Source organism: Caretta caretta, chromosome 6 (assembly GCF_965140235.1).
Source record: "Caretta caretta isolate rCarCar2 chromosome 6, rCarCar1.hap1, whole genome shotgun sequence".
Lineage (NCBI taxonomy): Eukaryota > Metazoa > Chordata > Testudines > Cheloniidae > Caretta > Caretta caretta.
The window spans coordinates 26809549-26826801 of NC_134211.1; the positions used below are offsets into that span (position 1 = coordinate 26809549).

General features: G+C 46.2%; 1 protein-coding gene across 2 annotated transcripts in view; it reads left to right on the plus strand.

Annotated features, from left to right (window-relative positions):
* The window catches only part of IGSF22 (immunoglobulin superfamily member 22), a 50721-nt gene that overhangs the window by 19012 nt on the left and 14456 nt on the right, over nt 1-17253 (plus strand). For both annotated transcript variants that reach the window (XM_075129343.1, XM_075129344.1), the window contains 8 exons: nt 331-603; nt 1791-2075; nt 6028-6152; nt 6807-6948; nt 8485-8781; nt 9022-9324; nt 14493-14666; nt 15860-15988. In XM_075129343.1, coding sequence (XP_074985444.1) covers nt 331-603; nt 1791-2075; nt 6028-6152; nt 6807-6948; nt 8485-8781; nt 9022-9324; nt 14493-14666; nt 15860-15988 — 1728 coding nt within the window. The remainder of the gene's footprint in view (nt 1-330; nt 604-1790; nt 2076-6027; nt 6153-6806; nt 6949-8484; nt 8782-9021; nt 9325-14492; nt 14667-15859; nt 15989-17253) is intronic.

Here is a 17253-nt window from a genome sequence, read left to right on the forward strand (position 1 = left end):
CTTTGTAGGAAAACTTTCCATTTTTATTAAGTCCCAGGGACCACGATCAGCCATAGCATAAGTGGACACAGGTCTCTGTGAAGTTAATCACAGGTGTGCCAGCTTATATTAAGGATGCATATGTCCCTGTTATCTCCATGCAAAAGAAATCAAAATGGTAGTGCCCAGTTCTCAGATGGTGCAAATCAATGTAGCTCTATTGACTTCAATGGAGCTATGTTGATTTACTCCAGCTGAGGATCTGGCCCAACACAGTGTAGGAAAACCCCCTACATTTAGGAACAAATTTAAACTGTTAGCATGACTGTTTGTCTGTCCACATCTTAACAGATGAGCCCCTAAAGTTCCTGGCAGAACTGAAGCCACTGAAAGTGACAGAAAGGCAGACAGCAGTGTTTGAAATCCGCCTGTCCAAAAAAGTGCCCAATTTCACCTGGAAGTTCAATGGGAAGGAGCTGAAGCGGGATGACAAATATGAGATCATCACATCTGACGATGGATTAACCCACACGTTGAAAATAAAGGACGTTCGGCCCAGCGACATTGGAGAATTTAGCGCCCAGGCTGGGGATCTGGTGCAGAAAGCGCCACTCTTCATTGAACGTAAGTGATGCAGGGATGGCATGCCTGAGCAATATGTATGTAATCAAACCTTTCACATGGCAGCAGTTGAATGGGGGACCTACAGAGATGAAAAGCCCCGCTAACTCCATTAGCTGAAAGTAGTAGCAGACTCATCAAGTGCTTTTGTGGATCAGTCACTGAAGGGGACAAAGACCATACTTTTCTGTTGTGGATTCCATAGACTGTAGGGAATTTTAGAAGAAATCTCTCAGGTTCAGAAGGCACAGTCCCTATTTCATGGAGATTTAGCTATTGATCATTGTCCAACTGATTTGATTTAAAACAGAGGGCAAATGCATAGGGAAATTTGAAGGGAAAGAGAGGAGTTTACCAGCAAAAGCACAATAAGACTGAACTTATTGATTACATGAAAACAGAGAACAATCAAAATGGAGCAAAGAAAAAAAAAAGTATTCAACTCAGAATCTGCCGCATTTCAACAGAAGAGGAGATGATCCCCTGTGTATGTTTTGCATTAGTTTAAGGCTGCAAAGCTCTTCAGGGATCTTGTGCAAATGTAAGATCAGTGCTATCACCAGTATTGTGGTAACCGTAACCAACACCACAATACCTTGGAGTCCTTTCTAATATTGTTTTTGGTGAAAGAGCTATCTCCATCGCCCTACTCATGTGTGCCCAGTACTTTACCCTCCCAATCTTTCTGGGATTCCTGTCCATGCTACTCCAGGCCCTCAGCAAAGGTTTTCAACCTACCCTTCTCAGATGTGTCCCAAAATGCTTTGCTGTCATTACCAAGGGGCTTCAAATAGAATCAGCATCATTGTTTTGGAGGCATTTGAAGAGGACCAGTTGCAAACAATGAAGCAAGTCCTTTTTGGTGCAACCATAGAGTTAAGGAATGGGAGCCAGCCTCTCATGTTTCAGTTTAGGTCTCCACCCAAAGACTATTACATGAGGCACCAAGGTTTTATACTCAGACAGCCGTGCAGTTTGCACCATACTCATCAGGGAAAATATGTCACCTACAGAAGCGGCAGCCATCTTGGAAGTAAAGTTCTAAGCTTGGAATCTCTCTCCCCCACAACAGCATATTAATACCCCGCTGAGGTGATACTAACAGACCCTCTCTAGCCTTGATTTCTAAGATTATTCTGCAAATATGAAATTTCATACTGCTGATCTCTTTACCCTCCCTCTTTCTCAAGGAATTCCAATTAAATTTCTCAGCAACCTGAAGAATGTCCGAGTCAAGGAGAAGGGGAAAGCTTGCCTGGAGTGTGAGCTGACCTCTAAAGATGTTACGCTGAAGTGGATGAAGGATGGGAGGGTGATTGAGAGGTCTGACAAATACAGCATGACACGTGAAGGGAAGAGGGCAGAGCTAATCATTGATGATGCTGAGCTGAGTGACTCAGGAGAGTACACAGTGGTTGCTATGCAAGATAATGACCCAACAGAGTACTGCAGCACTGCCAATGTAACAGTGGAAGGTAAGGGCAACTGGGTCAAGAGCATGGTTTGAATTGAGAAGAGAAACAAACTTTAATCGTGCTGCGCTGTTCTACGTTACAGAGATGCTGTCTTGTCTAGTGGTTACAGCAGGGGACTTGGCATCAGGTGACTTGGGTTCTGTTTCTCACTCGGCAGTGTACTTGCTCTTTGACATGGGGCAAAATCACTTAACCTCCTTGTGCATCTGTTTTCCTATTTGTAGAGCAGAGATAATAGATAACCATTATCTGCTAAGTGCCTTTCTTTGATCCAAGATGCTATATAAGCATAAAGCAGTAGATTAAGACCTTGCATACAGGCGTCTGAAACTCACAAGTATTCAGTGTCTCTTTGTGATTTTAATCAGTGTGAGCGTAAGGGAGTCTTATCCTGATACTTTAAAGTGTCCCACGCAGCATCTGATTGCCTCCTGCCTAGTACCAGTAGTACATAGGCCACAGTTTCAGGAGATCACTGATGTAAATATTAATGATCATTATTGTTACAGGTTTCAGAGTAACAGCCGTGTTAGTCTGTATTCACAAAAAGAAAAGGAGTACTTGTGGCACCTTAGAGACTAACCAATTTATTTGCGCATAAGCTTTCGTGAGCTACAGCTCACTTCATCGGATGCATACTGTGAAAAATACAGAAGATGTTTGTTTTTATACACATAAATCATGAAAAAATGGGTGTTTATCACTACAAAAGGTTTTCTCTCCCCCAACCCCACTCTCCTGCTGGTAATAGCTTATATAAAGTGATCACTCTCCTTACAATGTGTATGATAATCAAGGTGGGCCATTTCCAGCACAAATCCAGGTTTTCTCCCCCCCAACCCCTCCCCCCACACACACACACAAACCCACTATCCTGTTGGTAATAGCTTATCTAAAGTGATCACTCTTCTTACAATGTGTATGATAATCAAGGTGGGCCATTTCCAGCACAAATCCAGGGTTTAACAAGAACGTCTGAGGAAGGGGGGGGGGGGTAGGAAAACAAGGGGAAATAGGTTACCTTGCATAATGACTTAGCCACTCTCAGTCTCTATTCAAGCCTAAGTAAATTGTATCCAATTTGCAAATGAATTCCAATTCAGCAGTCTCTCGCTGGAGTCTGGATTTGAAGTTTTTCTGTTGTAATATCGCAACTTTCATGTCTGTAATCACGTGACCAGAGAGATTGAAGTGTTCTCCGACTGATTGTTATAATTCTTGACATCTGATTTGTGTCCATTTATTCTTTTACATAGAGACTGTCCAGTTTGACCAATGTACATGGCAGAGGGGCATTGCTGGCACATGATGGCATATATCACCTTGGTAGATGTGCAGGTGGACGAGCCTCTGATAGTGTGGCTGATGTTATTAGGCCCTGTGATGGTGTCCCCTGAATAGATATGTGGGCACAGTTGGCAACGGGCTTTGTTGCAAGGATAGGTTCCTGGGTTAGTGGTTCTGTTGTGTGGTATATGGTTGCTGGTGAGTATTCGCTTCAGGTTGGGGGGCTGTCTGTAGGGAAGGACTGGCCTGTCTCCCAAGATCTGTGAGAGTGTTGGGTCATCCTTCAGGATAGGTTGTAGATCCTTGATAATGCATTGGAGGGGTTTTAGTTGGGGGCTGAAGGTGACGGCTAGTGGCGTTCTGTTATTTTCTTTGTTAGGCCTGTCCTGTAGTAGGTGACTTCTGGGACCCACCTGCGGAAGTGAAGAAACAGATTGATAGAGCCAGAAGACTAAGGAGAGTGATCACTTTAGATAAGCTATTACCAACAGGAGAGTGGGTTTGGGGGGGGGGCAGAAAACCTGGATTTGTGCTGGAAATGGCCCACCTTGATTATCATACACATTGTAAGGAGAGTGATCACTTTACATAAGCTATTACCAGCAGGAGAGTGGGGTGGGGGGAGAGAAAACCTTTTGTAGTGATAAACACCCATTTTTTCATGATTTGTGTGTATAAAAACAAACATCTTCTGCATTTTCCACAGTATGCATCCGATGAAGTGAGCTGTAGCTCACGAAAGCTTATGCTCAAATAAATTGGTTAGTCTCTAAGTACTCTTTTTCTTTTTATTATTGTTACATGAACATATATTGTAATGGTATTATTAGTCCTGTAGAATAAACTGCTGTCTAAAAAATTCGATGGAAAGAGGCAAAGCCAAAAAGGGGAAAAAACTCAACATAACCCAGTTGCATGCACCTGGTACTTCAGCCTAAACCAGAGTCAGTTTTTTCTGAGTTCTAGTGGCCTTTACCATATTCAGGTGACTAATGGTAGAGGCAGGTTGGCTTTGATGTATACCGAGCTTCCTGCCGTAAAAAGTGTTGTCTCATAGAAGCCCATCTTAGAAGAACCGGCACATAGAATGAATGGATAAACACCTATTTCCCCCACATAAAGCCAGACGGTGAGGCAGGGCAGAGGCAGTGCACAGACTTGTCATTCAGGAAGGACAGGCTCAGAACAAAGCTCAGTATTCATAATCCCAGGAAGGATGGAGAGACCAAATGCAGCACAGGTTTAAACAAGGCTAATAGGGGGCTTGGGCATACTCTGAGAGGGGGGCACGACCCCACCCCCACCATGACCCTGCCCATGGACCAGGGGCTTCACCCCTGTTTGGGGTGGCAGTGGCAAGGGACACCCACACAACAGCTGGGCTGGGCACACCACCCTTTCCACAGACCACTGCTCCTCATCTCCAGGTAAACGGGGGTCTGTTCCGAAAGGGGAAGGACTCTTCCCCACCCACCTAAGCAGAGGACTCGGGGTGAGGGGGAAGGAGACTCTGCCAATACCACCTCAGCAGAGCCAGGCTGGGGTGGCAACAAAGCCCTTCGCAATGCAGTCTTCTATCAGAGTAGTTTGGCATGGTTCCTCCCCGCCCCGCCGTGCCCGAGAGCATGATGTTTCAGAGTTAACAGCCCTTTGAAATGAATGTGGCGATTCACTCCTTTACAGCTATTGTTTCAGGCTCCCTGCAGACTCAGGCAGGGGTCACTGCATGGGTTACACACGGGTCATCTTTTCAACATATCTTTGTGCAGCCATGAGGGCTATGAAGAGAATGGTTTTAAAAGGAAAACTCAGATTCCTGTGCCATCATGTGCCTATAGAGACTATCCCTTAACCTGGCCCTGGGTTTGTGGAATGTGCCCGCTCATGTCAGGTTGAATTTGGCTCTTGGTCTTCAGGGGAACAGAGGGAAGAGGCCAACACAAAGACTGATATATGAGTGCCATCTACAGGCCACTTGTTAGAATGACATAAACAGCATCTGCAGGGCTGGCTGTGTATTCCATCCTCCTGGCTAGGGGAAGGTCAAGGGTATATTTTAGCTTCTCCTACTTCTTCAGTCAGAAAATTGGGGGCGGGGGGGGGAGAGATTTCACATGAATAGGTGTCCTGATGAGCTTTCAACTACTCTGGCCTTTTTAAAACTTGATTTAAAACCCATCCCTTTATAAAGACCACCTCCTTCCTATTTTCCAGAGGGGGCAGGTCAGAAGCAATGAATTTACCCCCAATGGCCTTTGCGCACTGAGGAGAGATTTCTTAGAGAGACATTCTTTCCCCCGTTTCTTGGGAAGCTTGACTGTACAATCGCTATTGGCATATCAGCCCCTTCCAGTTGTCCCCATCTCTCAGCTGTGATATATTAACACATTCACCTGTCCTCCTTGTTGGCAGATGTCTCTGCCAGTGGGTTTCTCTGCTCCCTTTTCCCATCATAAAATTGAACTTATCAATTAGAGACACGAGCCAGTGTGTGATCCTAGTAACTGTCTAGTTGTTTATCACAACTGAACCAAACACCTTTATGGTATGAGGTTTATCCCTTGCTAATTCTGTGCTTTGGTGCAGAAGCGCTTGGTGAGTCAAAGTTGTTTTTACTCACTGTCCTTATTCACTTATTCCTTACTCTCCCTGGGATTTTTTTCAGAGAGATTTGCTACAGTCAAGAGCGGTATGTCTGATGTTCAGGCTCCAACTGGGAACCCAGCAGAGCTCTGCGTTGTCCTCAATGATGAGAAGGTAGAGGGAGTTTGGCTGAAGGATGGCAAAGAGGTAAAGAGTTTATGTTGTAATTAGAAAAATTAAGGGCTGGAAAAACTTAGTGGGATTTTTGCCTGAGTAAGGACTGCAGGTATCGGCCCAGTGTTGATAACTTGGAAAGGAACCTAGAATAAGGATGGACAAACTGGTCTAAGTCTTCCCAACTCAAATGGAACCTCTCTCTTCTTTATGTTTTGAATCCCTTTAGCTTGGCACCCACCCTTTCTTTGTTTGTCATCTATCTTCCTCTGCCAAGTACCCCAAAAGTCATTGGATCACTCCCTTCCCACACCTTCTAACCAACCTTCTCAGCCTCTCCCTCTCTCTCAGGGAATCACATCCTTCCCCACAGGGTCAGCAGGTCCCACTCCCTACCCACCCCAGGTCATCAGCAAATTTGGCAATGTATCCACTGGACACCAAGGTGCTGCCCCAGTCAGATTTCATGTGCAGAGTGGCTCCCCCAGTGAGAAGCACTGATCATTCAGATCCTCACAGTGAATACATAACACCCGACACTGACACTCTTTTCAGCCAAGAATCACAAAGCATTTTACAAGCGTACAAGCCAGGATTCCTGACTCTTTGTTCCTTGTTCTAATCAGGCCCTTATAGTCAAGAATCTCTGATTAGGTCTTTTGTAAGCTGCCTTAATCTTCCTTTCAGATCACGGATATGACAGGGATCCAGATAGTCAAGCAGGGAGCTGTCCACAAATTGATCATTGACAAAATGGGAGAGGAACATGAAGGGAAGTACACGTTCAGAGCCAAGGGGGCAGAAAGTGAGGCCACCGTAGCCATTGCAGGTACTACCTCCTTTCCTTAACACTACTCACGAATCAATCATTTGCACGTGTCGGATCCAATTTCTAACAGGCCTCCTTCCTGGGGCCTGTGACATTTGCAGTCTCATCCACTTGTGTGTGCAAAACCCCATTTCTTGACACACAAAAGGCCATTTGCTCACGCTTTAATGGGAGTAAATCAGAAAATCATTTTAAGTGGCTAGATTTAGGAGCCTATCTTTACGCATCGCAATTTGAAAAAATGTGGCCTGAACCATTTGTTGAGTATTACTCCTGTAGGAACAACAAGAAAAATCTTCTAGCAGGAAAATATTTTTTTTGCCTAACTCTTGGCAGGCAGGTGGCGCTAACTGAGCTCTTCAAACTCCCTTCACTTTTAACATAGCAGTCAGCCTGCCTCTGTCCTTTAAATGAGTGGGGCTCAGACTGGTGATTGTTACTAAGACATCGGGCAGAGTGTAGCACAAACTAGTTACTAACATATGAACATTCCAGATTGAAAAAAATGTAACTGAACTCTGTTTAACTAAAAACCTACACTGAGTAATTTGGTTGGGGCTGTAGATCGTGACTTCTTTTGTTCAAAAAAGGATTTTTTTGACAAAAAGTGGCCTTTTATAAATGAAATTTTTCATGGAAAAAAAATGGTTTCTAAAAGTTCTGGTTGTATGCACAAAAAATGAAAACAGAAATTGTTTCGCTGTCAGAGGGGAGATCAGTTTTTCATTGACAAACAGGACAATTTCAGCAAAATATGTTGTTTAAAATTATGAAATCTTTTTTATAAAAAAATTGGCAGAAAATACTGTTTTCCAACCAGCTCTAGTGGCAGACGTATTCTGCAACATTATTCATAGTGCACAATACTTTTCTATTCCCGTAGTACCTTACTCTGCAAGTAGTCTCACTGGTTTTATAGAATCACAGAACCATAGGGTTAGAAGGGACTGCCAGGATTATCTAGTCTAACCCCCTACCAAGATGTAGGATCCCTATGGAACCCCATTTGAGACCTCCTTCCAATCTGACATCACTCCATGAATAATTACTCATTGTTTGCAATTGCTGAAGCAATTATGTGTGTACTTAATGGATACATAATTTCATAGTACTCAGTAGAATTTGGCCCTTGGTCAGGAGTATCACAGGGATTAGCCTTGTGCCTTGCAGAGCTTAGAATCACCACAGGATTTAACCTTCAGTCCTCTGGAACTCAGGAACTTCTTGAGACTGATGCTCCCTGGAGGCCCCTTGTCTCCTCTTCTGCTGAGCTGGACAGTCTTGGGCAAGCCAGATAGGTCTCTGTACGGTAATTGGGAAAACCGGAATATCTGAATCCAAAGGTAGTGAATATACTGGGAGCCCCTCAGGACCTTCATAAAATCAGGGATTCTACCATTAAAGAAATTTGAGGGTGAAGGAGTTAAGGCCCTGAACAATGCCACTGTGGCAGGGGAACTCACTAATGCATTAAAAGCACCAGAGTATCTTTGTGGCTGCAGTTATTCATGTGTCTTTTTTCCATTTTTTTCCAAGATGTTCCTGTCATTGACCCATCTGTGCTGGAGGTTTTGGCGGCACACCCAGTGACTGTGAAGGCCGGGCATACAGCATACATCAAGGTCCCATTCAAGGGAAAGCCACTGCCAAAAGTCACCTGGTTCAAGGACGGTATTGAGGTGACAGAGGAGGAGAAGGTTGTGATGGAAAAAGCCAGTGACTTTGCAATGCTCACAATAAAAAACTGTGTGAGAGAAGACAGCGGAAACATTATGCTGAAGCTGAAAAATGATTGTGGTTCAGCTATTGCTAATATGTTTCTCAACGTTGTTGGTAGGTCCTGAACAAATCATTTATAGCAATTCACTGGTTCTGTAGACATGTAGAGTTGTAAAGGTGCAGTCTGAGGCCACTGTGGGTCCAAAGCTCAGAATCCCTGCATGGGGGACAGAATGTGACTCAGAAGATCAGCTGGTGTAAATCCGTGTAACTCTAACACCGATTTACACCAGATGAGGAGATAGCCTTCTAAATACTGGCCATCCACTCACTGTTTATCTCCCAATGTTGCAGACAAACCAAAACCACCACAGGGTAAAGTGGAATTGCTAGAGCGTACGGGAAAATGCATTAAAATGAAATGGAAAGCACCCAGAGACAATGGAGGAAAGCAAGTGACCCACTTCATCATTGAAAAGAAGACAGCTGGGAAAAAGTCCTGGATCAAAATTGGGGAAACTGACAGCAAACACACCACATTTGCCACTGATAAGGTGGAGGAAGGTAAAGCCTATCAGTTCAGAATCATTGCTGTCAATGCAGAAGGTCTGAGTGATCCACTGGAGACAGAAGAAATCTTTGCTGGGGAACCTATTGGTAAGCACCTGAGCATTCCAGAGCTGCCATTTTCAATGTGGCTTTATTTTTGCTCCTTCCCTCCCCCACCTCCCCACCCCTAAGAGGACATTGTCTCTTCTTTGACTTTCTGCACTTCAGAGTTGAAAGCTCCAAGAAGGGCAGGCCCTTTGTAACCATCCCTCACTTGGTCTGACAGTCGGTTTGAACCAGGGACAATGTCCTTTGACGGCAAGCAGTAGGGTATTATGCATGGCAGGGCTGCTTGAAATTTGAAATTTTTTCATCAAATCAATTTTTTGACAAAAATGGGGAGTAGGCGGGAAGGGACTAAACTATTTTTTTAAAGTGTCTACTTTCTATGCAAAATTTAAATTAAAAAAATGAATGCCCAAAAACAAAATAATTTTTTAGCCAATAACTGAAATATTTCAATTCTGAAATGCTTTCAGAGTGTCTCATGAGATTTGTAATGTAGACATCTCATGCTCCCGTTCTCTTCTATGGACCAGGATCCTTAGTCTAACTACACTTCCCATAATGCACCACACCCATCTGACTTGCTATCATTCACAGTCTTGGTGCATCCTGGGAGATATAGTCCAATCAGGAAGCTCAGCCAACATAAGAGAATGAGAGCCTGAGGTGCTGGAACTACAGCTTCCAATAGGCAATGTGGCAGTATTTCAGAATACAAATATTTCACTTTTTGAATGAAAAATTTCCATTTTTTATTTTTCACTGAAAATTTTAAATTTTCCGTGGAAAATGTCATTAAAAATTATTTTCCACATTTTAAAAAAAAAGTTAACTGACCAGTTCTCTGGTGGAACTTCCAACCTTGGCTATTCTTGGAGTGCTTGCTCATGTCCATTCCATATTAGGTGTGTGTGCTCCGGTGCCTGAAGTTTTTCCCTTAGCAGTATCCACAGGGGACCCTCTGGAGCTCTGGTGCCCTCTGGAGTGGCACCTGCATGACGTGGTATAAGGGGCGCCACCGGTTTCCCCCACCCTCAGTTCCTTCTTGCCGCCAGTGACAGCGCGAGAACATCCATTGCTTTGGGTAACGCTGTTCTGTTCTCTGTTCTTGCAAATTTTGAAATCCTGTAAACTAGTTATATATAGTTAGTAGTTTCTTAGTTGCCCTTAATAGTAGTTCTCAAACTCTTCGTTAGTCCCAGAGGGGACCCAGCCGGGGGTCAGGGCATGCCCCGGTCCCCAGGCTTTAAGCCCTGTGATCGCTGCAGACGGCCTATGCCCATTAGCGATCCACATACCAGCTGCCTAAGGTGCTTAGGCGACGGGCACATAAGTTACAAGTACCATATCTGTAAGTCCTTCAAACCTAGGATGAAAAAGGAGCGCGATATCTGTCTAAAAGCATGCCTAATGGAGTTGGCACTCACTCTGGCATCAGAGCAGTGGTCCGACTCCACACTGAGCACCGTGGCCTGCATGTGCAGTGCTCCCCTGGTGCAGTCCACGAGCTGGCACCAGTCTCACTCCATGGTTCCAGTCAAGAAGCCGAAAAAGACTGTGTGGGGAAGATCTCCTACCTCCTGCAAGGGAAAGAAAAGATCAGGAGGAGAGCCAAGACCTGTGTTGGGCAGCTCAACATCCCCCTCGGGAAGTCGGGCCCCAGCTCAAGTCGAGCGGTGCAGCCCATCACATACTTTGCCTGTGACTCTGGATAGCAGTGCAGGCCCCGGCCAGCTTCAGGTGCTGTCAATGCCTGAAGCCCTTCAAGAGGCTCAGGAGATCCTGACGCTCTCGGAGCCTCCCTCATCGGCTCCTGTGGTACCCCAGTCTCAGGGAAAACCCACGTTGGGACCTATGCATGTGTCCCCACCTCAGTACTACTGTTCCCCATTGAGAGGGAAGTCCCACCAGCGTTGGCCCGCCCGCAGCCGCCACACCTCAGGACTGCAGAGGCAGGCTCAGCAGAGCCCTCTTCGGTCCCCATATTGGGGGCACCAATCAAGGGACTCAAGGCATACTTTGCCGGTAGATTGACGCAGACCCTCTGAGGCACTTGCCACCCAGCAAGAATTCTGGGACCAGCTCCGACTGTCCTCAAGGGCCCAGGACCTATCCTGGGACCGATTGGACACCAGAGACCGCCGATTGCCAGGCTGTCATAGCCTGTTTCCAAAGGGAAGGTCGCCGTACTCAGGACAGTCCTCCCGGCAACTGGCCCATAGTAGCTCCCGTTCCCATTTGATGTCCTGGTACTGATGGAGTAGCGTGACGCATGGCTCACCAGGTATCGGACGCAGATCTGCCACATGCCATCAGTCCCCAAGAGCCCAACCAAGACCAGGCGCCGGTCGGACAAGAGGCACCACTCAGACCAACCCTGGTTGCCTGGTACTGACCACTCCACTGGTAGCTCTGGCTCGGAGCAAGGTGATACTTACCTCGCTGCGGTGGTGGACAGACCGCAGAACAGTCCTGGAAGGGGTTCCGTTCAACAACCCTGTATACTCTATCGAGTTGATGTCAGATGCCTCGGACCTCGGCTCGGGGGCGCATATCGGCATCCTCCAGACTCAGGGGATGTGGTCCCCGAACGAAGTGCGGTTGCACATAAACATCAAAGAGCTCCGAGCAATCTGGCTGGTGTGTGGCGTCTTCTTGCCCCATCTGTCAGGTAAGGTGGTACGAGTCCTAATGGACAACACAGACTCCATGTTCCACATCAACAGGCAAGGGGGCCAGTGCGCGCATCGACCCTCTGTCAGGAGGCACTCCGTCTATGGGACTTCTGCATCAGCCATGAGATCCACCTGGAAGCCTGTTACCTTCCTGGCCTGGTGGACCAGCTCAGCAGGGACTTCTCCTCTCACCACAAGTGGTCGCCCCATCCAGAGGGAGTCTGCATGATCTTCCAAAGGTGGGGAACTCGCCAAGTGGAGCTGTTCGCTACCAGGCCGAACAAGAAATGCCACCGGTTTTGTTCTCGGCAAGGTCTGAGCAAGGGCTTCTTCTCCAATGCCTTCCTCCTGTCGTGGTCAGGGAGCCTGATGTACGCGTTCCCTCCAATTCCACTCATCAGCAGGGCCCTGGCAAAAATCAAGAGGGATGAGGCGCAGGTCATCACGATCACCGCAGCGTGGCCTCCCCAGCACTGGTTTGGCACACTCATGAGCCTGTCAGCAGCCCCTCCCTGGCCCCTGCCCAACCGACCGGACCTCCTCTCACAGGACCATGGTCGGCTCCTGCACCCCAACCTCATGTCCCTCCACCTCTTGGCGTGGATGCTGCGTGGCTGAACCCGGAGGAGCGGACCTGTTCAGAAGGAATCCAGCAGGTCCTCCTGGAAAGTAGGAAGCCCTCAACTAGACTGACTTACCTGGACAAGTGGACGAGGTTTTCCTGTCGGGCATCCGAACGGGGCATCTCTCCCTTGTGTTCCTCCATACAGGCTGTTTTGGACTACCTGCTCCATTTGAGGAACCAGGGCCTGGTACACTCTTCCATTAGAGTGCATCTTGTGGCCATCTCTGCTTTTCATCCGCCAATCCAAGGACAGACGGTGTTTTCCCATGACATGATAGTCAGATTCCTGAGGGGACTTGAGAGACTCTTCCCGCAGATATGGGCCTCTGTCCCCCAGTGGGATCTTAACTTGATCCTCTCTAGGCTCACTCGCCCACCCATTGAACCACTGGGGCCCTGCTCCCTTTCCCACCTGTCATGGAAGTTTGCATTCCTGGTGGTGGTGGTGTCAGCGAGACGGGTCTCTGAAATTAAAGCTTTGGCCTCAGAACCTCTGTACACGGTCTTCTACAAAGATAAGTTTCAATTGCGTCCCCACCTGGCCTTCCTACCAAAGGTGGACTCCACCTTCCATATGAACCAGGACATCTTCCTCCCAGTGTTCTGTCCCAAACCGCACAAGACCAGTGAGGAGAGGCGTCTTCATGCCCTGGACGTCTGGAGAGCCTTGGTGTACCAAGCCTTTCCGAAAATCGACTCAACTCTTCATCGTTACAACGGATAGGATGAAGGGTCATCTGGTGTTGTCACAGAGGTTTTTCAGTTGGATCACCTTGTGCATAAGGACCTGTTACTACCTAGCAGGGCTTCCGCCGCCGCCGATTGTCAGAGCCCACTCGATGAGACCGCAGGCATCTTCGGCAGCCTTCCTGGCACATATCCCTATCCAGGACATCTGTAGAGCCGCAACATGATCCTCTGTCCACACGTTCATGGCTCATTATGCCATCACTCAGCAGGCCAGGGACGACGCTGGATTCGGCAGAGCTGTGTTGCAATCTACACGTCCGTGAACTCCTACCCACCTCCAGGGGTACTGCTTGGGAGTCACCTAATACGGAATGGACATGAGCAAGCACTCGAAGAAGAAAAGACAGGTACCTTTTCCATAACTGGTGCTCTTTGAGATGTGTTGCTCATGTCCATTCCATGACCCGCCCTCCTTTCCCACTGTCAGAGTTTCTGGCAAGAAGGAACTGAGAGTGGGGGGAGCTGGCAGCGCCCCTATGCTGCGCCATGTGGGCACCACTCCGGGGGGCGCCAGAGCTGGTCCTCTACGGATACTGATGAGGGAAAAACTTCTGGCACCAGTCCATGTGGCAAGCGCACACACCTAATATGGAATGTACATGAGCAACACATCTCGAAGAACACCAGTAATGGAAAATGTAACTGTCTTTTTATCTGGCACCTCTTTCATTCAAAATACTTTACAAAATGTTATCTAACTAATCTTTATGGCACCTTATAAGGTAGGTAAGTAAGTATTAGTATTCCCAATTTATAGATGGGAGAAATGAGGCAGAGAGGGTAAGTAACTTGTTCAAGGCCACACAAAAATCAGTGTCAGACCTAGGATTAAAACTCAAGAATTCCTGGGTCCCAGTCCTGTGCTTTTTGACCACTAGGTCCGTGGAGATGTACAGCATTATCTTAGGAACAAAACATAAGGCGATGACATTTTCAGGTCTTTACTAATGAGTACTGTCTGCTGCTGAATCCCCAAAAATGAGCTGGCGAAGTAGATAACAAAGCAAAAGCTTTAGAAAGGGGTTTTTGGCAATGAATAAACCTAGAGGTCCAGATCACTCTTCCTGGCCTCTTGCTATCTGTTGTTCTTACCAAAAGAGGTTTTGCAGTGGAGCAGTAGGTGATTCTGATTCTTCTGTGCTGAATCTAACTCTGTCTAGAGCCTCCTGGACTGGCATCTCAACCTCAAGTTACAGATGTTACTAAGGAAGCTGTCACTATCACCTGGAACCCTCCAGCACAGGACGGCGGCTCCCCAGTACAAGGATACATTGTGGAAAGAAGGAAGAAAGGCAGCAACCTTTGGGTCCCAGTTACCAAAGAGCTAGTCCAAGGTCAGATACCTATTTCCCTGCACCGTGCAAGGGCAGAATGAAAGCTAGAGAGGACATGAGATGAGACACTGACGTTCTGATCACTCAAGCAAAGGGACAGTGTTGTCTAGACATAGCACATGGTTTATGAAGACCAGCTACAGATACTAAAGTCCAAATTTTCAAACACGGTTGCCTGAAATTTAAGAGCTAAATCTGCGTTTAGGCACCTAAACAGCTATGGCCTGATTTTCAGAGGTGCTGAACATTAGAACAAATTGGAGCTTTGGATACTCGGCATCTCTGAAAATCAGGACATTTTTATTTATGTGCCCACATGTGGATTTTGGTGCCTACTTTCAAGCATACACATTTGAAAACTTTTCCCTGACTAACCCTACTGCCTTCCTCTGTTTTTGACCAAACTTGATTTAAGTAAGTAACTGAGTTTGTTATCCATATGTAATGGTGATCATTTATGATATATGTAAATCACAGCTTATATAACACATTGGAAACATTTATGTCAACCACATCTGAATAACAAGACTTTTGGTCTTAGTCATCTTTTATTATCGTGATTCTTTCTTGGATTCTTCTATCTCATTCAAAATTTTGGATTTCCTTATTAATTCAATGGCAATCGATTGATTGATTGAAGGACCAAAATTAATTACTGTAAAGGGTGGAAGCTGTGTTTAATTTTAAAACAAAATATTTGGTTCCAGAGGTTTTGACCAAATTGAGTGGAAGATCTATCTGATGAGTCTTTGGTGGCCAGATTTCAATAGTCTTAGTCAAATTGATTAGTACAATGGGACTGCTCATGGAAAAAATACTACCTAACATGAGTGAAGGCATCAGACCCTGGCCCTGAATTAAGTAGAAGGAACTATACTGGCAAATTATACATTTTTCCTGTGTTATACATTTAAGGCACATTTGTGTGTGCCACAGAGGTTCTCCTTGGAATCCTTGTGGTTCCATTCTGCAAGTGAGGTGCATGACTGGATACACGGAGACCATCATAATTCATAATGTTCCCCCCCAAAAAAAAAATTTGAGCTGAAATTTCTCATGCTTAAGCCTCAGTTCAAAGGTGATTTTTATGTATTTGTTTGTTCTGATGCTCACTTGGGAATTCTTTTATGTGTGAAGGGACTTTCCCTAAAAATTATGAACTGTCTACACACTTGTGACATTTCCATCTTTAGATACCAAGTTCAAAGTGGATGGATTGCTGGAGGATACAGAATATGAGTTCCGTGTTACAGCTGTGAACCGTGCAGGGCCTGGACATCCCAGTGTGGCTTCAAACTCTGTTGTTGCAAAGGACCCCATCAGTATGTTTCTTTTATTACTTATTCCCTAGTTTTCTTAAAGCTGTTTCCCATGACGAGACCCATATTATATGCAGACAGCATGCCCAGACCAACATGATAAGTTGCTACCGTGCTTAGGTGCTTTCTGTACTGGGAGGCTTTCATTCACTTCCTGGTATTTGTACTCTGCCAAAAGTCATAATGCAATTGTTCCATACCAGTGTAAATCATTTCTGTTTAATGGACTTCAGCATACTACACAACTGTGCTCTGTGGGGTGATCTCCCCCCACACCTCACCTTGAACCTTTGGTAAAAGAAGAAGAAACTTCTGCAGAATTAGCAAAAGATGGTTGAGCAAATTTTCCAAAGCTTAGTTTGCAAATCTGTTTTTTCATTGGCAAAAATGTGGGCCTAATCCTGCACCCGTTGAAGTCACAGCAAAACTCCCAGTAACCTCAGTGAGATCAGAAATGGGCTCTGTAACCTGTTATGATGGGCCAGTAGGCCCATATACCATCTCTGGGTAACGTAACATCCATTCCATACAGCCATGTAACCAAATCCATTTTTAAACCAAGTGGTTGCCCAGTACCCAGTATATAAATAGTTTAAACTGTGTAGGGAACTGGGGAGCTTCTGTAATGGTTGCAGGAAGGGATGTCAGTAGCTGTAAGTAGTTTAGAAAAACACTGGAAAAGTAAGAGTCAGTGGAACTAGAGGGGAGATCATTCTTCCACCTACATAGAGCACTAGGTTAAATAGTTCCCCAGATCAGAAAACATTTCGGTTCCTTCATATCAGAGGGCTGCACTACAAAATGTCACAGCCAAAGATATTGCTCCCTTCATATTTAAAGATTCACATTATCTCAGACAGAAAGCTGGAGAATGCTTCTTGAACATTCCCATCCAATCCTTGCAGCCCACTGTGAACATTTATTATAGGGGTTCTCAAACTGTGAGTCGGGACCCCAAAGTGGGTTGGGACCCCATTTTAATGGGGTCGCCAGGGCTGGTGTGAGACTTGCTGGGGCTCGAGACCAAAGCCCGAGCCCCAGGGCCAAAGCCTAACATCTTCAGCTCTGGGTGGCGGGGCGCAGGTTACAGGCCCCCCTCCTGGGGCGGAAGCCCTTGGGCTTTGGCTTTGACACCCCCCCTCCCCACCCAGGGTGATGGGGTTCAGGCTTTGGCCCTCCCTGTCAGGGCGGCAGGGCTCAGGCACTGCTTGTTACTGAAGTCACACATCATATGCTGTCATGTGCCCCTAAAACTCAGTCTTACAGGG